Source organism: Poecilia reticulata, chromosome 6 (assembly GCF_904066995.2).
Source record: "Poecilia reticulata chromosome 6, P_reticulata-male-v2, whole genome shotgun sequence".
Taxonomy (NCBI): Eukaryota; Metazoa; Chordata; class Actinopteri; order Cyprinodontiformes; family Poeciliidae; genus Poecilia; species Poecilia reticulata.
Genome location: NC_088835.1, coordinates 22495296 through 22516170, shown reverse-complemented (window position 1 = coordinate 22516170; position 20875 = coordinate 22495296). Strand labels below are relative to the sequence as shown.

The window sequence follows — 20875 nt, the reverse complement described above, 5'->3', positions numbered from 1 at the left end:
TTCGGCCATGCCATCTGGTGTACAGAAATCTGGTGTATGAATTTCATATAATGTTAATGCCACTTCACTTTCTTCTTAAAAATGAATTATAAATTATTATCACCCACATTAGACTAAGACACCTGGCCTCAATGCTTTTCCAAAGATGCACTCTTACATTTCAGTTCTCTTAAAATTGTTTTAGAGAAAATAAATCTTTCAGCATGATTCCATCGTAATAGATTACATTTCTGAAACAAGGACCCTCTCAGGGGGGGAAAACATGTCCCTTTGAAAAGTGTCGCTCATGAGAAGTATCTGCTAGCGTTCTTGACCTTGTCATTTAGTGGAACATGCCATGTGTGCTCCGGGTCACTTGTGAGCTTTACCTCCTGAATACCTGAGCATGTACCTGCCATCTTGTCAGTTCTCGCATGTCCAGTGAGCTCTGCAGAGAAGACACACTTTTGCACACACTTTATCACAACATCAAGGTAGAAGAATAATTATATTGCTTCACATATTATGTGACGTAAATGCAGATACTTTGGTAGAACATAATGGAATAGAATTGGTACATCATCTTGAGATGCACGGCCCCATTTTTAGTAGGAGGTGTTTAAACAAACAAAAATAATGAGAGTGCTAAAATGGCTAATAAATTGAAAATATTCCATAAACGTATGAGACACTAATAAAAAAAACACAGGAACAATAACCGAGTGATGTTTTCCACAAAAACAGTGACATTGTCTGTTTGTAAAATTAACCAGATGACAACTACTTGTAGAAAAAGTCAAACTACTCTTCTGTAAAAAGTATATGCCAAACGGTTGTCACTTCTAAGTTTAAAAAAGTTAACCCATTTGTCATCATTTAAAAAATACACCTTGATTGTGGTGCTCATTTTCTTCTATCCTGCGATGAGCTGAAAGCTAATGTTCCTCAAGACTGACACATTTTTTCCTGAAATCTACATAAAGCAAGAGGCTACTGTGCTACGTGATGCGACTGCTCTGTTACATGAAGAGAGATTGTCAGTCTGACCTTAAATCAAAATGCGTTTAGGATGGAATTCAGGCTATTGAGGTACAATTGATTTTGAGGCAGATATTTTGTTTTTTATTATAAAACTAGTGAGATACTGACAACACATTAAAACACACAACTGAACGTACAGAATAAATGGCAACAACAGGCAAATAAGTGTATTTTTTTCACATTATAAGTACCAGTCATGAAATCCAATTAACATCACAAAATCAAGTGTTTTGCCCTGATTTGATTGATAACTGACATTAATCCACAACATAATGAGCTTACAACACTAATAATAATCTAATAATCAATAAGTATTCAAGTACCATGCAAAATATTTGAGCGCATAGAGAACACAATAAATACAAATAAGCAAACAGCTGATATTATATTATACTGGCACAGAAGTCCATGAAAGGATTTTAGCATTTAGCAGGTCCAAAAATTCCTACATCTGTAGGATAGACACTGTAGTGCTTGTTTACATTCCTGTCATCCAGATGACCTTTGATTGTTGTAGATCAAAACTTTATATAAACACGGGTTCCGCTCAATTGTAAACAGCAACATTGTGAGCATGTTAAAGTGCCTTGGAATAAATTAAATGTCAATATATACATAAAGTTAAAAAAAACAACAAAAAAAACAGCGTAGCTTTTAATCGCTCTAAGAATCATTTCCATTTTGTCAACTTTATGTCTCGCTATAGAAAACAAGGCCAGCCATTCTAAACAAAAAGACAAATCAGCAAGCACATCCACATCAGCTGGGAGGTTGGATTCAACAAGTAAGCTGCTCAGTTTTATTTTTTTATTCATAGTTTGTTAAAGAATAAGAGTCAACCAAGCTATTATGAATCTGTGAGCTGAAATTTACACTTTGAAGGAGGTAGGAGGAAACATCCATCAGCTTGGGAGTTACGCATAAATCAGACAATTTATGATGAACACCATGTTATAATGTTTCAAAGACAATTTAGACAAGTGTGTTGAATGATTTGTAAGTAAATTGAATTGTTTTATGTTGTCATTTTTTATCTGTAAAGTATAGCTTTATATGTTAGGATAAAACTTCAAAAATCTTAAATAATTTAAGAGAGGTTAATTACAACCACGCTTTACATAAAATGCACTTTTCTGATGTATATCTAAAGCAGGGGTAGCTGATATAAATAAAAAAAAGATTTTCTTGCTAATACTAAACATCTTCTGCATTAGATTTCAGTCTTGTCTTAAAGCAGAGGTTCCCAAACTGTGGGGCGCGCCCTCTAGGGGGGGGCGCCGTGCCATTGCAGGGGGGGCGCGGGAAGCCGTCTGGATGAAAAAAAAAAACCGCTGTATGCGCTGGGTTTTTACCTTAGAATGGTCAACTCTCTCTTATTCCTATGTCAATTTGATACAGTAGGGCATAGGCGTAGGAAGCGGGAGGGGGGGGGGGGGGGGGAGTGGGACATGATGAAGACTGATGTCAGGTTGATTTCTTTCAATGTTTCAATATTTTTTTCATTATTTCCACACTCTAAGGGTAATGATTAGGAGACAATAAAAAAAGTGCTTGAGGAGAAGTTTAAAAATAAATTAATGAAAATTTTTTCTACACAGTAAATAGAATTGAGATAATAATGTATACATCTGAAAATTAAGTTGTTTAAATTCTCATTCTGTATGATCATACTTTTTAGTTCACATTCTGACACTGTACATTACTGTAGTGTCTGTTGTAAATCCATGAATCCATGCAGGAACATCAGGCTGCAGAGAGTCAGAGGGAGGCAGAGACAGAAACACATATCCGTAGATATTTTAGTTAAATGTTTGCAGCTGAAAATGACAGGAAAAAAACATTTAGGCCTTTTGCTTCAGTGTTTTTTATGGCTCATGTTTGGTAAGTTACTGAATACAGAGCTGGAAAGTGAGACAGAGTTAACAGTGAGGAGCTAAGGAGGGGGGGGGGCAAGAAAATGTTTGAAAACCACTGGCGCAGGAGAAAAAGTTTGGGAACCACTGTCTTAAAGGAAACTTTAAACTGAGCAATGAAAAGACAATACTGTTTATACCATGGCTGCAGCAGATAACCCTAGTATCTGCAGCAGCCATACTAGGGCAGTCAATGATGCAGTCAATAATCATATCATCATATCGTCAGCAGCGGGTGTGCTTTGTGAGCATAAATTTCTCAAGTTAGAAATGTTATGACTCTTTTTTTAAACTGATTTTTATTTGTTTTTTAAGAGTCACTGTCATAAAACTTTTGCTGCGTTCTATGGATGGTCTCCTTCAATCAAAAACAGTAGCACGTTAGATTTTGCATTTACTTTTCTAAATCTTTTCATTGGACCTGGGTATAATTGAAATGAGATATTTCCAACATTTTTGACTTTTAACACATTAGGCTTTACATAACAAAATCAATGAAGCAGCCAACATTAATAAGTAAGTACACCTGCTTTTTCCTGAAAGGCTTTCAGCCATTAAACCTCACTCACTGAAATGACAGGGCAGGAGGCATTTTTTAAGTTGCTGCTGTCACTTTCCTCCCCTGTTTGTTTACCGGAACCACCGGAGGTGATCTGCCTGCGAGACGATAAGCCAGACACTTGCACCAGACAGGTGTTGTTTTCTAACTCTGTGTGGGTGGCCGAACTTTGACGACGTCTCCTCAGACCTTGACGAAAGTGAATTGTAAACAGGCCGTAGGTGATGGGGTCCAAACATGCATTGAAGAGGCCAAATATGAACAGCATGTGAGTGAGCGAATGAGAGACCGTCTCCTCCATTTTTTCAGGAAACAACCAATACCACAAGCCAAGCAGGTAGTACGGCGTCCAGCAGATGATGAATGAAGTCACAATGACAATGCTCATCTTCAGAGTTCTCATCCGAGCTTTTGGGATGTTACTGTGAGAACGCCGGAGATGGATGTCTCTGGACAGAGCTGGAAATAAAGAAAAATATCATCTCTGATCTAGAAAAAAATTTGGACCTGAAGAAAAGAGACTTGTGACTTACTGTTATTCTGAGCCATGCGGCTGGATATCTCCACCAGGATTCGCGTGTAGCAGAAAATCATGATGACCAAAGGCAGGAGGAAGAGGCACGTGAATGTGAACATGTTATAGAGAGTCTCCTGCCAGCGATGGATAAAACTACCATGGGTGGTGCACTGGGTGAAGTTCTCAGGCACTGTTATGGTCACGTTGTGGAAAATAAACACCTGTAGACAAAAAAAAAAGACAACAGCTCGATTAACCTGATTTTAACGTCACAGTGGTTTGTTCTTTGTTCTGATGTGCGTAGGTGTGGAGCAGTGACCGAGGCTCTGTGGGGGGTCAGCGGGAGGCTAAGGGCTGCCTCATGAAATCGGACGAGGTAAAAAAGTTAATTCTAATACATTTCGTAGTCTTACATTTTTAATTTTAGATTTCCTAATACAGTAATTATAATAAAATGTAAATAAAAATAGCCATGCTCATCTTTCTAATTGGCTGATTGTCAAATCTATGAAGCTGCTTTGTTCCTCAAGCAAAGCATGAAATGGACAAGTTTCTGTTTAGAAAAAAGACCAAAGAAATTATCCAGCAGCCTGACTGTGAAGGACGCTGCTGCAAACAGCACACAGAACTGAAGGCCAACTAAAATCAAAAGGTATGAGGCAACATTTATGCTAAACGAAGCATCGCTACTTTTATTCCAGCAATGAATAAAAGTGAGGGGAAAAACATTCTGTAAGATGATGTTTTTTGTTGTTGTTTTTTTTTTTTTACATATTTGTGGCATTGCATGTGGGCTTACAAAAGGGGATCCCTGAATAGAAGTTATTGCTGTTTGGGGTTTATGATCCACCTCTGATTGGCTGATCTCCCCCATGGTGTCTCCTTTCCTGGAAGAGCATGTTCATGGTAAGCTGTGTCCAGAGATTCAAACACAGAATCAGCTTTCTGTGTTCAGACTTCCTGGTTCAGGAAGTCTGAACACTTCCTGAACCAGGAAGTGTTTAGGAACACTGAACCATTTTGATTTGGTTAAAATGTTGATTTTAACCAAATCAAAATTAGACCTTTTTTTTTTCTGTATTCCTACTCTCTGTGTACTACTTAATTTTATTTTTGTCATTGATCTATCTGTGATTGTTGTGAAGCATTTGGTCAGATGAGGCTGTTGTAAATGTGCTATATCAATAAACTTTGTCTTTCAGTAACTTTTTGCAGCACAATTAATTTGTATCCAACTCAGTGCTAAATCCAAAAAGGGAGACCACCAAGACATCCAAAAGAACTGCCTTTTGTATTTGCCATTAAACAAAGCAAAATTGGTAGTAGACGCAGCAGAAAACTTTATCTTTTGACCAAATATAAAGTTTTAATTTTTGATCCTTAAATCTAAATATCACTTTTAATCTTGTCTTCCCACCGTCTACAACTTTTTTCCATTTCTAATCAGTTTTAGGCCGCTTTTATTGAAGTGACATGAAATCACTCAAATTGAGGGCAGGTATCACAATGGCCTTTAGAGAAAGTGCAAGCTGTGGGGTGGAAACATGAGCTGAATTTAAACACTTGGCTGCCCCTCAGAAATGAGAAGAAGTTTTATCAGGACATTTGATGCAGGTTTTGTAGCTGCTCATGCTAAAGGATAATAAGAAACAAAAGTATCTGACTGGAAATGAATTAACTCATGATGTATCAGAAAGAGAAGATAGATTTTATCTTCTTTTACATGCTAAACTTTTTTTTTTGTAAACCTAGCAATGAAGTTTTCTTCTTTATTTCTTTTCTTGAGTCAAGATTTCCACTTACCTTTCAGAAGGTTGACTGCTTTGATCATTAAAAATGGAATGCTTTTTTCAGGTTTTACATAAATCACAAAATTACATTAATGTACAATAATTTCTGCAAGATTTCCGTAAATCCATTCATTACAACTCAGTTTAATGGGGCAAACAGCAGAAAGACTTTGCTCACTGAAGCCCATGTAGGAGCAGACCTGTCTTTCTTTCCTTTTTCAGAATAGAAAGGACATACAAACTAAGGTTTAGTCACATTTAAAGAATAACTGAACTGTCAATTTGCCCTTAAGGTTTCCAGTATCTAAATGGCGCTGATGTTTTTTCTTTTTTATTTGAATGCAGTATTGGAAAAGGACCTACTCTTGACCAGTTTCAAAGCAATTTGATTCACACTGGAGGACATGATACATCTTGAAAGTAAAACAAAATAAAAATAATACAAATTAATCTCAGCAACACAGACAACAGAAAAATGCACAAAAATGCTGAAGAGGTGTAACAAGGCCAAAACCTGCAGCTCAAAAGGAATATGCTATACATAAATGTTCCCTATACGCTTAGACCATTTAAGCTTCCTGTGAGTAACATGGAGTTTTGTTCACTTTCATTTCACAACCCCAAAGGACAAGATGGAAAAGAACCAAAATAAACCTTTTCCTTTCTTTTTTACTTAACCAATGTCGATTTCAATTTTCCATTTTGATGCTGGATACATGCTTCTCATGAAAATTAGATTGGCGGTGAAGTGAAAAAAAAGCAGTCAGGTTTAACTGAGCTGGTTTTGAACTCCTGCATGCAGTGCTGGTGTTCATTTGGTCACACTTCATTGCGGATGTTATGGAAATTTCATTTATCAAAGAATGAGAATCTGTTTCAATAACAAGAGAAAGATTAATCTTTGTCTTTAAGACCCATCTCACTGAACGCAGTCAGGAGAAGAGCCCTGAACACAGTCACATCACATCGTTATATAGTCACAGCAAGGAAAAGACCCACCCAAAGTCTGATCTTATCTCTGCTGCCTGATGGACCACAAACACAATCCTTACCCCCACCTCATAAACTATCCCTCACCTTTTGGAGGGAATGATTTTATGGCAGGAAAGAGAGCCGATAAGGATTTCAGGAGAAACTTCTAATTCTTTGTCAGTTACTAATTTGTCAAACAAGGGTACAAACTACATTCCACACATGTAAGTCCTTTAAGACAATTGCCAGGTCAAGCATTTTACCCAAGATGTTTTCAGGTCTCTTGTACTATCACAGCTGTGGAAACAGCTAAACATCTTGCAGGAATACAAAAACACAGCTGATATAATCAGTAAATAACTGGTAAAATAAAAGTATCATCAGTTCCATCAAAGATAGATCAGAACAGTTGTGATTACAAAAGACTGAGTAGTCAGTCTTCTTTTGACAAAGCTAACCATAATTAAGTGGATGTATTTGACATAAGAAAAGTATATTTTCTTGTAGCAATGAACAATATACTACAATTTTCAATTTATGGAAAATGTAATTAAGACGGAAGATTTGCTTCATTTTAGGAGGCCCTGTGTAACAACCTAACACCATGTGCAAATTACACTTAGTGGCCTTGACCTTTCCTTTGATGCCATGGTAAATGCAAATTGATACGGTGACCTTCCACAGCAGAGACACAGAGAAGTGACCAGAATCCAGCATTCACTGCATTATTCCTCTGTGAGATGAGAGTCTTGGAACTCAGAGGCTGCAGCATTAAAGTCAACCAGTTTTCATAAGATGATTTCCTTTTTGATCTTTTAAAATGTAGCCAATAAACAAACAAAACAATAAATAGAATGGGCTTTGTGAAATAGGGTTCATATTTCAAAGAACTTATTGGAGAAGAAAGTAAGATGAAAAGTTGTTTCAAGGGTCAGCAGTTTTCTTTATTAATTTTTTTCTTCTTTAACAAAACACTCGAGCAGTCTTGATTTTTACTGGTTTGTTTGGCTGCTCTTGCTGTAGCTTCATCATCTCCCTTATTTCAGTCAACTCTGATGTTAAATGCGAGTTAGTCATCTCCAGGAATATTAATATTGCTGGGCCAGTTGGGGTGTCGAGGATGACACTGTATCATATGGAAGACATTGTTAACACTTCCCAGCATCCTGGAGCAGTGAAGCTGGGACAGGGAGAGTGCGCCTCAGATGTCAAGAGTTTATTCTTCTAAGGCAGCCAAAACAGTTTATTTTAAACTCTGACCAATTTTCAAACCTCATCAGTTCCAGGAAGACCAGGATGGTTTTGTCCTTGCCATAGAACAGCTAACACCTGATTATCACCTGCAGAGAATTGGAAATGGGACAGTGGGGATTTTGTTGTCTGATCCCCACTATCCCATTTTGTAGATTTGAAGAAGACCTGCAAGCTTTTTCCCTTTTTCTGATTTGCTCTAGTGAAAAGAGTACAAGTTACACCTGGGAGGCTTTTGAGAGTTATCCAGTGTGTCCCTGGACTATATATATGTATATAAAAATCACCAATGATGTATATACTCCGTAGTATTATTAGACTGACAACGTTGCACAGCGGCCTTTTGATATGCAGTGTGGATACAGGTGGACTGTAACCTTTAGGTGTTTCTCAGCAGCAGTAAGCCAGCAGCTTTCTCCGTCTCATACTGGGCTCTTGTTTTGGTGGAATGTTGTTGTCTCAATAATCTTGTTTTGTTTTGCAGGCTTTTTATTTGAGTGGACCTTCATGTCATCTTTCACACAGCAAATTTGGAAGTGTTCAGTCAACTCCTACAGAGTTGAATTCAACACTTTGAAAGTGTCGATATAGGTCCACTCTGGATGGTGTAGAAATTACAATTTTGAAAGTGTTATTTGTGATATAGTTGAATCAACACTCACAGTAGTTGAAATAAAAGCACACATCAGTGTTGACTTACCTAACACTAGTGTATTTTGTCAAAAGTTAACACTATGAACGTGTTAATCTAACACAGGTGTAAAGTATATAGAAATCTGAGTTGTAAAATGCAACTGGCAGGGTGTGCTGTGGTGGTGCAAGGGTTAAGCACAACCCACATATGGAAGCTCTAGTTTTCAATGCGGCTGTTGTGGGTTTGCTTCCCCTTTTCTCATTACCCAGTTTTTTTTGTCAATTTACTAACAAATAAAAGCCACGAGAGCAATTAAAACTTTTTTTTTCCAGAAACTACTGGTCATCAAATATTGCTCTGTTTTTTTGTTTCATTCTTTTTTAAGTGTCTCCATGGAAAAACATGGACTACCCTGGCCCTCATGGTAAATTTGATCTAGAACCAGCCTCCAAACCTAACTCCTCACTTGTATAAATATTTTAGTAACACTGTTTACAATACCAGAATTTTCACATAACTTTTATACTTTTGGAGCCCTGCCTGAGGACACATTGTGATTATTAAATTAGGTATTATGATCAGTTCCTCAGTACTTGAGCAGTTTACCAAATACATTTTACACTTGGTTAATTAAACATGTATAAGGTGTGCTGCTAGTACAATTTTGGAGCAGCTACTCTATGTATGAATGATTGCTCTCAGGATCACTTTTTTTTTTAAGGTTTTGTTGGCTATAGTTGCCTTTATTTGGAAGTAGTTTGACAGGAAAGTGGGTAATGAGAGAGGGACTGTCAGCTTAACGGTATGATAGAAAAATAGAGAAAATAACCGAACATTTCCTTGATATGTCTTTAAGCTCACTAGTTTTTTGTTTTTTTTTAAATTATGGAACACCCCATAATGAGAAAAATTTCTCATTTTGATGGAGAATATTAGCAACGATTAGCCAGATTTACCAAGCTAGCTCTGATAAATGCTCAACTATGTGAGCCTTCTGTGCTACAGAAGGAGGGAATATAGAGATGTCAGATATTTAAATCTGTTTTATTTTTCTGTTTAAAGACTAACTGATATATTTGTTTAATTTCTTCCATCATCAGATTATTTCACATAACATTTCATATGATATATGAAATATTCCACCAGTGGAACTAGTAGTTGTTTTAATCAATATTAAGGAATTTTTGACTTAAACAAGCTTCTATATCTTTCTCAAAAGTTGCTTATTAATCAGTTTTGTCTTATTTTAAGTGTACTAATATATTTTCACTAGAAACTGTACAAAAAATTACTTGGTAAAATTTTGCCTTCAAATGATACAAATAAAACTTTACTGATTCCAAAGGGAAATTAGATGTTGTTATAACTCATATAGATTTGATTAATGATGGCAAAACCTAACCATGAATTTCAGTAATTAAATTCAAACTAATCAAACTCAATTTCGTAGAAAATAGTTCTAAATAATAACTAATTAAAATGGATTTTAAACACAGAAATAATCTAATCATGGTAAGGCTGAACAATATTACAATATCATGAAATAAGCGTCTTATATCACTTTGTATCAATGTTTTTTTTATTAGTTTTTCTGTTTAAAATATTTGGAATACTTTCCTGTTTTATCCATAGTTTTCACACCACAATGTTTTTTTAAATTATTCTTTTTTTTTTATTTCTAAGAAATTATGAGGAATATAATTCAAATTACAGCTCATATTCGCCTACCATGGACAGACAGTAAAGGCATATCATATATTTTCTGATTCCTTAGAGTCTGTTGAGTATTTCAGTTGTTAACTCTTGTGTCCCTGATGTTCCTGGGTACCACTGGGATAAAAGAAATGTGTCTAGTTTGGTCAAAAAGTATGAAAAAAATTTGTATTGTGTTTGGTTTAATGAGCTCCAGTAGCCTCTGTGTTGGTCAGAGAGACTCAAAACCTGGTTTAAATGAAAGCCAAGAGTGTCCCCTTTAAGAAGATACCAAACACTATATTATAAACTTTTGACAAATGTCCATACCATGAGCCTAAACCAGACATACACCAGTCTCAAAAAACATAATTTTTCCAAAGGGGTTGTTTACTTCATGAGCTGATAACTATGACTCAGCTACTATTTTGGAAGGGCTATCATACCAAAATATTAACTAGAGACATGTATCTTTTCAAAAAATATCGATAGTCTTTGCCACCCTGAAATGGACAAAAATGTCAAATTTTGAACCCATGGACTAGCATTCAGCCGTAAAGTTTGTTTTTATTCAAACTTCAGCAGTTTTCTAGTTGTTCTGCTGAGGTAGTGACATCAATTTGTGACATCACACAAATTGTGACCTCTTATAGAGCAAGAGTGAGATCACAGAGCTCCATGGTCATAATCATTGCAGAAGTTGCAAAGCAAGAAGAAGGATTGTCTCCTGAGAAGAGATTGAATACGAAAGCTTTTCAAGCTAAAAAGGACAATTTCTAACAAACAAATAAAGGAAACTATTGAGGAGTTTTTCAATTTGTCTTGACAAAAAAGGATCAAGAATGAGTCAGCGCAGCCAAGCGTCATCTTCTGATTCAACACAACAAAGTTTAGCTATCGACACACAGAAGCTCCAAACCATCTTGACAGACGTCAGCAGGATGTCTATCGAGAGACAGACTCTGATCAAAGTAAACGAGGAGCTGAAGATTCAACTTGTGAACGAAGAAAAAACTGCACTTGAAAAAGACGAGCTGCTCTGCAAAAAAGACAATGAATTAAAACAACTGTTTGAAGTAAACAGTATTTTAAAGAAGGATAAAGCCACCCTGGAGCAGAAAAACATGGCCCTGGAGATGGAAAAGACCTCCTTGGAGATGATAAGCATTATCCTGGAGGAGAAATGCACTGCCCTGGGGCAGAAAATCACCATCCTGGAGCAGAAAAACACTACCCTGGAGCAGAAATGCACTGCACTGGGGCAGGAAAACACTGTATTGGAGCAGAAAAACACCGACCTAGAGCTGGAGAATACCGCCTTTGAGGTGACAAACGCTTCCCTGGAGATGGAGAACACCAGCCTGGAGCAGAAACGGATGACCCTGGAGCAGGAGAAAGCCGCCCTGGAGCTGGAAAGCACCGCTCTGGAGCAGAAAAACATCACCCTGGAGCAGAACAACACCGACCTAGAGCTGGAGGATAGCTCCTTTGATCTGACAAACGCTTCCCTGGAGATGGAGAACGCTGGCCTGATGTTCTCCAGGGATTCGTGTCAAGTCCTATAGGTCTCCCGGCCGACCTCCAGGGTTTTGTGGAGAGTCCCTTTGGTCTCTCGGCTGACCTCCAGGGTTTTGTTGAGTGTCCCGTCAGCCTCCGGAGCCTCGTGTTCCTTAGTTGTTTCCTTTTAATTCTGCCTTGTTTTCCACATCTGTTCTTCATTGGTGATTCTAATTATGTTTATTTCTTGCTTCTAGTAATTTTCCTTTGTTCTAGTTTAATTAAGTTCTTTTAGTGTCCTTACTCTTTTGTGTTTGCATTTTGGTTGTTTTCCCTTGTGTATTCTTCCCCCCTTTCCTTTGCCACTTTCTCTATCCCTTCACAATCTGCTTCCACTCCCTCCACTCACACCTGTCCATCAGCCCTGGTCCTCCACAGTGGTGCACTTGGTAGCACTGCTGCCTTACAGCAAGAAGGTCCTGGCTTCAATTCCCAGCCCCAGGTCTTTCTCCATGGATTTTACATGTTCTCCCAATGCATGCATAGGTTCTCTCTGGGTACTCCGGCTTCCTCCCAAGTCCAAAAGCATGACTGCTAGGTTAATTGATTTCTGTAAACCCATCCTTAGGTATGGATGTGTGCATGCATGGTTGTTTTGTCCTGTCTCTGTGTTGCTGGCGACCTGTCCAGAGTGTACCCTGCCTCTTGCTAGAGATAAGCACCAGCACCTCTCCTGACCCCACTAGGGACGATGGTGTAAGAAAATGGATTGATGGATCATTCCAGGTCTTTTGTCAAGCTCACAACCTCTCCAGTATTTAAACACCTCATTGTTAGTCACTAGTTGCTGCTTCGTCTCGTCACTTTTCTCGTTTCTCCCTTGTTTCCTTGTAATCTTCCTGTGTTTCCAGTTTCTTTGTTTTGCTTTTTTTTTTTGTTCCCTGGATTTTTTTTTTCATTTTTGTAAGTTTGATTATTCGTTTTTTCATTAACACCAACTAACACTCATGTTGTTGAATTAACACTGTATTTTTAACATACAACATTTACACTGGAAATTTAACACTTTTGAATTTGCTGTGCAGCACAAACTCCTAAATAACTATTTTAAAATGCGAAAAGTTATTATTTAACTTGCTTGGAGAACATCATTTCCCACTTCGTAGTTGCATTTTTTTTATGTGCAAACTAACTGACATAAAATAGTTAGTTTTTACTTATGTTATAAAAACTATCTATTTTTTATGTCAGTTAGTTTGCACATAAAAACAACCCAGTATAACATAAGTAGGAACCAACTTAGATACTGATATAAAAATAAAAAAAGAGCTTAGAGTATCAGGAGGTCTTTTGTTGAGTGATTAACATTTTGAAATAAAATTATATTTTTGTTTCTAAATCCATGAAACATATATGTAACAGGGCAAAATTGTATGTTTTCTGGTGGTACTTAAGCCAATATGGGCTGTTAAAGGTTTCCTATGTTCTCTCTAAGCCACATGTTGCATTGTACTGCAACAGATATCTTGTTATATGCTCCTTGTTTGTATGTCTTAGCCACAAATAAACAACAACCCAAAAACAAAAAAACAAGTTAAAACATTCCTTATCTGACCAAAATCTACAGCTGCATTGTAGGTGCAAAATTATTAAAGATTTAGTTATCGCTGCATCAAAAATATTCTCCAGAGTTTTTAGTTTAGGGCAGTGTTTCTCAACCTTGGTCCTCACCACCCCACCGTCCTGCATGTTTTAGGTATTTCTCTTCTGCTACACCACTGAATTGTATCTCTGGGTGATTAACAGCCTTCTCCAGTACTTGATGGTCATGCAATGATTTGAATCAGCTGTTCTGGAATAGAGGCACATCTAAAACATGCAGAGCAGGCGGGCAGTGAGGACCAGGGTTGAGAAACACTGATTTAGGGCATTAAATGCCCAGATAAAAGTGACTCCTAGCTTTGACAAAACATCACCAGCAGCAGGGAAAACAAGTTGGCTTAAAAAAAGAAGGAGAGAACTCTGATACAATTAAGTAAAACATAAATGGTTCAATGTTCTCCTTCAAGCTGGGCTACCAAAACATACAATTGAAGTGTCATGTCAGTCTTTATTTGCATAAGACTGACATGACACTGTCATAAACATAACACACCTGTCATGAACATGAACAAGTCTTTAGGAATGTTTATGACAGTTGTCATGAAGTGTCATTCCGTAAATAATTACACTTTTAATGCAAAGTTGTTCTAAAAGTTGGTTGCATTGAAAGTCCATTAAAAGTGCCAACTTTGCATTAAATTATAATTTACAAAATCATGCAAAGTTGGCACTTTTAATGGACTTTTAATGCAACTTGTATCTGTATTCTTTTATCTGATTATCTGTAAGCAAAGCAGAAGATCTATAAGAACATAAAAGTCTAAACAACATAAAGATTCTTGGAGGCAGCATTTATGCAAAAGGCAAATATTTCTTTTTTGTTCAACAAACTAGAAATGTACAACACATTTCAAAATTGTATCCATCTCCTTAGTGGCTTATTGTTAAGTTGGTTTAAATGATTAGATTTAAATAAGAAGTCTGACTGATTCCTGTCTATTTTGGACCTGCTGCACCATATGAAACCCAGCTAATTTACAGGTACTGGCAGAGATTTTGTTTAGCTGTCAAGCTCTAGGAGTGTTTTGAGAGTTGATTAGCGACTTCCTCCCTGATGTTTGGGAACCTGCAGAGATTCTGCAGAGCTGAGGCATGGACATGCTGCACCTGATCAAAGATCTAATTTGATTTATACGAAGAGCTGCCTCATTTATGCTCAGCGTCTCAGACTAATTTAATCGCTCTGTAATTGGTGTATTTTCAGAGCCTTCACCCTTCTTTAAAGCTTGTTTTTGTGACTTGGACAGAAGAGGTTATGTGCCTTAAAGGAGATCCTTTTAAAGATGTTTTACTCTTGATCTCAACAAGCTGTATCAATAAAATTGTATTTTAATTATCAAATTAAAATGGTTATACACATGTATTACATACAGTGGTTATGCAAATATGTATTTCCAGAACTTATTTCTGTCCTGGCACTGAAAAAAACTGAATTTAAGCCAATTCATCAGAAAATTATAATATTACATGAGACCAGTAAAAATTTAGTTTTTGACAATTATCCAGTATGCCATCACTGAAACTCTTTTCACAATAGGTCATTCCCGAAGAAGGAGAATACTCAGAGTGTAGCATGCAAATGTATACCGTACATAGAAAGTTGAGTGGAAGGGAAAAGTATGGTACAAATAGTTGCACAAGAAAGAAGGATGGATACAACTTTGACTGGATTGGGAAACAAAACACATTTATGAGCTTGGGGAGGATTCATAAGGCATGACCTGCAGCTGAAATCAGTGCTTTAAGTAATCTGGGTTTCTTTAACATCTCAGCATTTCCACCATGCCAGGCCTCAGATGCAGCAAGTAAAGCAAAAAGAAACTCAACAAAGTACTAAGTTTAGAGTACTTTTCTGTCAGTTTTTCTTTCAAATTCAATTTTCCATTAATTTGCTTGTCCACAGCACCACGAGCAGCCTGCATCTTGATTTTGTAAATAATGACAATTTAATGCAAAGTTGGCACTTTTAATTGACTTTTAATGCAACTTTTAAAGCAACTTTGCATTAAAAGTGTTATTATTTACCGAATGACACTTCATGACAATTGTCAGAAACATTCATAAAGACTTCTTCATGTTCACGACAGGTGTCCTGTTTGACAGTGTCATGTCAGTCTTATGCACACCCCTTCAAATAAAGTGTTACCCGTTTATTTACTATATTATTATTCTGGCTTTTTGAACGGAATTAGTGAAATTAATTAACTTTTCAATGAAATTCTGACTGACTGAGATGCCACTTGTATTTTTTTTTTTTTTATACAACTGTGCTTTTGCAGTGGTGTAGAGCAATATAAGTTTGATGTAAACCCTTTTTCCTGATGTCAGGCTGAGATACATTCCCTCTTACCTGCGGGAGTGAGAGGATGAAGCTCATTGTCCAGGCCACGGTCAACATGATTTTGCTTTTCCTTTTGGCCTCGCTGATTCCCAGAGGATTGAGGATGGCAGACTGCCTGTCCAGGCTGATCACCACGGTCACAAAGGCGCAGGAGTACATCGCCACAAGCTTCATGAACATAAGCAGCCTGCAGGCGGCGTCCCCCGCCTGCCACTGAACCGTGATGTTCCACGCCGCGTCCACGGGCATCACGATGAAAGTCACCAGCAGGTCCGCCACCGTCAGGTTCATTATGAGGATCCTGACGTGAGACTTGCGCTTTCCGCCTTTGCCGGCTGCCCACAGCACAATCAGGTTGCACACGGCGGACACAGCGCACAGAGTGAAGGTAATGATCACTCGGACTTTGGCTGCGGTTGAAAAAGTGGGGAGTTGGAGCGCGTTTCCGTCAGCGCTCTTATTGCAGTCCAAGGTGGTTCCCTGACAGCTGCCGTTCACCGCCTGATCCTTCAGCTGGTGGAACATAATGAACCCCCGGGGTTTGACTGACGGGACAGATGAAAGGGACACCTAGACTTTATATTTGCCCAACATCTTCAACTGAGTCTCAAACTGAGAAAAACGAGAAAAAGTCTCGTGTTAATTGTTCAGTTTTTTTTTTTCCCCCCTCTTGACGCGACATGTGCCACGGGAGAAAGAAAAGATCTGGAGGTTATCTCACACCATTGCAGAAGGCAATTAGGAACTGGCTGCAGAATGCTGTTAATGACGTGCAAAGTCAATGTGACATCTGTATAAAAATGCATCACTGAAGTGTGTGTATAAGGTTTTACAAACACACAACATAACAGAAGCTAGTAACAATTAATAACTGAACTTATAATGTAGCTCATTTAATATCTCGTGCTACTAATTTTAGGTTAATATAAACGGACACGAATGGAAATAAATCACGAGCTGACTGGCAGTATTTTCCGAGACTAAGTATGTGTCTTACCTGGATGCACAGGAGCCGGTGAGCGCTCGAACAGTGATCTCACAGAGCGCGTTTCCACTGCAGTCTCTGCAGCTGTTGCTTCATTCAGCCGCTGTGACGCGCAGAACTGCTGCTGGGGTCGATCGGTTTGATCCATCCACGAGCCCCGCAGAAAATCCCTTTCACTGGAATATACAACACAATGTCATATAATTTCATGACATAAATGTATAGATTCAGATTGAATTAGATTGGAATTTTGCCTTATACTCAATGGAGATTATTTTTTTATTTTTTATTTTTTTATTAAAATATAAAGCAGCGTGGATTTGTGCTTTTGGTTTGGTGATTGTGTGGAACTCCACTTATATGTGTGTGTTTTATTCCTTTTGATCCCATCAAAATTATAATTTGTAGCACGTTAATATGAAGTGTTTCCTTTTGAGGTTTAACTAAAATCCAAGGATTTTTCAGGCTTTGACATTCATATTTCTTTGATTTTCCACTAGCAGACCTAACAATCCTCTGAGAATCTCACCACAAGCTGTAGTGAAAGACATACGTATAAAATGCAGAAAAAAAAGATCATAAGCACTGAGTAAAAGTAGAACAGATCATAAACTGATTACTACCATGAGTTATAATGATTTACGTGACCATTTGAGATCAGTGTGTGAACCTCTACCCCGAACAGATGGTCAGCTCATTGAGTATTTATGTGGTTATTCAGCTCATCTCTACAGATTGTGAATTCATCGACACTTTATACATGTGTGGATGCTCTGCAAAATAAATGTTAAAAGGTTTCCCCAGATATTTCCATAACCTCTAGGTCCTTGATAAGCTTCTATTAAAAATGAATGTGCCGTTACTGGATATAAAAGCATGAACCCAATTTAAAATTGAACCTCTTATCAGAAATCTTGGGACTTTTAATGATGAGTTTGAATTGTTCTTTAATTTAATGTTGATAACATTAAATCTGTGATACTCAGAAAAGGAAAATCTTAGTAAATGAATTCATAAGTCAGTGCTCTGAGTTTTCCTCGTGTCAACCACATAAAGAAACATCCATTTATGTTTGTATTATCATCAATCAAAGATTCCATTGAACTTAAATTGCATCAATGATAAACAAAACATTACATCATAGAACGACTCTTAATGCAATCACATAAATTATGAAAAGTTTTTTGGTATTATGAATGCAAATTATTAGTAAATTAAAGTCTATATAAGCCAATAGTAACGAACAGCGAAGTGTATAATATATGCTTTGAGTGAAAAAGAACCTGACTGATTTACGTTTCTATCAGCTGCAATGCAGATTTACAAGCGATCTCTTTGCAGCCACAATAGAGACAATATATTCTACACACTGAATTGGAAGAACATCAAAAGTTCATTTTTTGTAGCTTACCTTTCTTTTACTAAAATAACTATGGAGCTGTTGTGTTTGGATGTAATATCGCTGTGGGTTTCCTTTGATGTTTACAAGCGCTGCACCTTCCATTCATTTTTTTCCCCCCATCCATTGCCTAAAACAAATTATTCCTCTTTTAAATTAAGTTAATCATTTTTACTTTTAAACCATTTGTTGCTACTGATGGCCATGGGGGGGCTGTACCACCTAAACAAGTCTCTGGAACCTTAGGAGCATGTTTTTTTCTGAATAATAGATGAAAAGTTAGAGTGATGAAACCATTTGCTGCTTTGTTGATGTTGACCAGATAGCCGAGTGTGGTGGTATTATAAGACACGGGGATGAATAAAACAGAAGTTGCTACTTGGAGCAGCGACGAAACAACCTTCTTCAGTTCCTACCATCTGCTCCTTTTTCTCAAAGAACAGGCTTGTGGGGGGTCCGTGATTACAAAAGGACATCTGAAGGTGCCCTTGTTGCTGCTGGTTTACAACCATTTAACAACGAATTATCGGAGGAGCCTTATTGATCCAAACAGTATAGGGGATGGAGACAGAACAAGGAGATGGGATTAAGAGGATTTTCAAAAATCAAAAATGGCTCTCCCAGGCTACAGAATGAATATTTCACAGGAACGAGGTTGAAGTAATGTTGTTGTTGTTGTTGTTGGTTTTTTTTGTTGGGCTCTCTTGTTTTCATGTTTGCATTCTCTTATTTGTCTTAAAGCTGCTGCTTTCATTCATCCACCTAATTATCCACTGCAACATTTTTTTTCACTTGATAGGCTACAGTAAAAGAATACACTAGCTCGATGCATAGTTTTGCCATGCATTGCTATGTTACAATCACATGTTATTGCATCTTATTGGTATTCTATGTGACATATCAAGAGAAAAACGTGTGTGATGAACCTCATTAAAATTAGATGAAATTAATTCTATTCATAAAACGTCTAATTGGTTAAGTCCACGTAAGTGTGTGATTTAAACTTGATAATATAACTCTGTCCCTCCAGTTTGTTGCATTTTATCGTGGCAATTCATGCAAAATTAACAGAGTCATGCATAATTGTAAGATCATTGTAAATTTTCTGCACCAATGGTCAAAAGCAATAGGTTAAGTGACTGCTGAACCCGTTCCAGGTGGCAGCATTTCTTACTTTTCTACTACACTGCCGCCTCAGCCTTACTGTTGTTGTTGTGATAATATATGAAAGGAGAGTGTTGGAAAGTGTAGGAGCTTCTTAAAGAGGTAGAGTCACATTTCAAGGTGCAAATGTCAACACCAAACTTCTTCAAAGCTAATTTTGATATATAAAGTATTTTTATAACAACTGAAGGCAACATAGTTACTTGAATGTGTTACAAACTTGACTTGTCATAAAATGGCACTATGCGCCTGGAAAATATACAATATGCCCACTTTAATTCATCATCTGAATATAGAAATAATTTGGCACAACTGCTTGTCTGATTACCTTAATTGATTGTCTAGGCCCAGGCAGATCATAATTCAGATAACCAACAAAAATTTGTAACATGGGGTGTCATAATGAGTTCCTCAGACTTCCTCAGTGCCTATCTATAACAGGTACACTTTACCACTATGGCTAAATATTGTGAATTTTCAACTCATTGAAATTGCCTAATAATATTCCCCAAAGGCCTTGATAGCACCATATTGTTCTCTCCTTTCATTGTGATGTTGGTTGACCTTCGCTTTGTCACAAACAATGATCTGCCCTTTGGATTAATTTTTCAAAGACTTCTAGCTTTTGTCACTTTCATTTTATCATTAAATAGTTTATTAGCTTCTCCGCCTGCCATCCTCTAAAGTCTTATCTGCATTCTGTCCACCTGCCTCACTATGCATGACAGCTAATTTAATGGCATGTTGGTTTGTGCAAGGAATTTATGAATTAACATGCTCATTTATGAACTAACTGCATAAATCCTGTGTAAACCAATATTCAGTTTCCTGATGAGCAACCGAGATTGATTATCCTGCATTAAGTTAAGCTTTAAATTATTGCAAGTGAAGCATTATGTAAGACTTACCTCAGTGTATTTGCTGTCTTGTGGAAGGTTGTCTTTTGAAAGCTGACGCATCTAAAGTGAATCACAGACCTTCTCAACCAAATGTTGTTCAGGGGGAGAAAGTTCAGAAGAGTTTTTCTCCCAGAAACCAGGACATCACTTTGAGCCATTTCTTTCGTCAGCTCAGGTACAGTTAGCTACTGAACCCTTATCTTTTTCAATACCACTATCTTGGAGACTTTATTGTTCAGCTGGGGGGTTAGCTAGTGTATTTTATTATCATTTTAATATTAATGAGAACTTATATATTAATATGCTACATTATCTTCCAATATTAACTTTGCAATATTCCAGAATGACTTATCTGTTGCTTGTGTGAAAAATGTCTTTGGCTCTGCCTGACATCATATCTGTATAGCATCTCTGTGTGGATGACGTGTCTGACTGTAGCCTTTCATAGACCTCTGTGGGTTCTTTTTCCAAGTCTCCATGAGGAGATAATGTATCTCACCCGTCTCTGGTCGGCTGCAGTAGATACTTTGACTTGTCGTTATGGAAAAATAACTAATGGAACAATGGCTGATGGAGTCCC

At 37.3% G+C, this 20875-nt stretch overlaps 1 protein-coding gene across 1 annotated transcript; it reads right to left on the bottom strand.

Annotated features, from left to right (window-relative positions):
- Positions 1–722: 722 nt before the first annotated feature.
- gnrhr4 (gonadotropin releasing hormone receptor 4) lies at positions 723–18402 on the bottom strand. The gene is made up of 4 exons (XM_008412354.3): positions 16846–18402; positions 15858–16460; positions 4026–4230; positions 723–3951 (listed from the first exon to the last, which is right to left on the bottom strand). The coding sequence occupies exons 2-4, from the start codon at positions 16371–16373 to the stop codon at positions 3488–3490; spliced, it is 1185 nt and encodes a 394-aa protein (XP_008410576.1). The 5' UTR covers positions 16374–16460; positions 16846–18402; the 3' UTR covers positions 723–3487.
- Positions 18403–20875: the final 2473 nt, after the last annotated feature.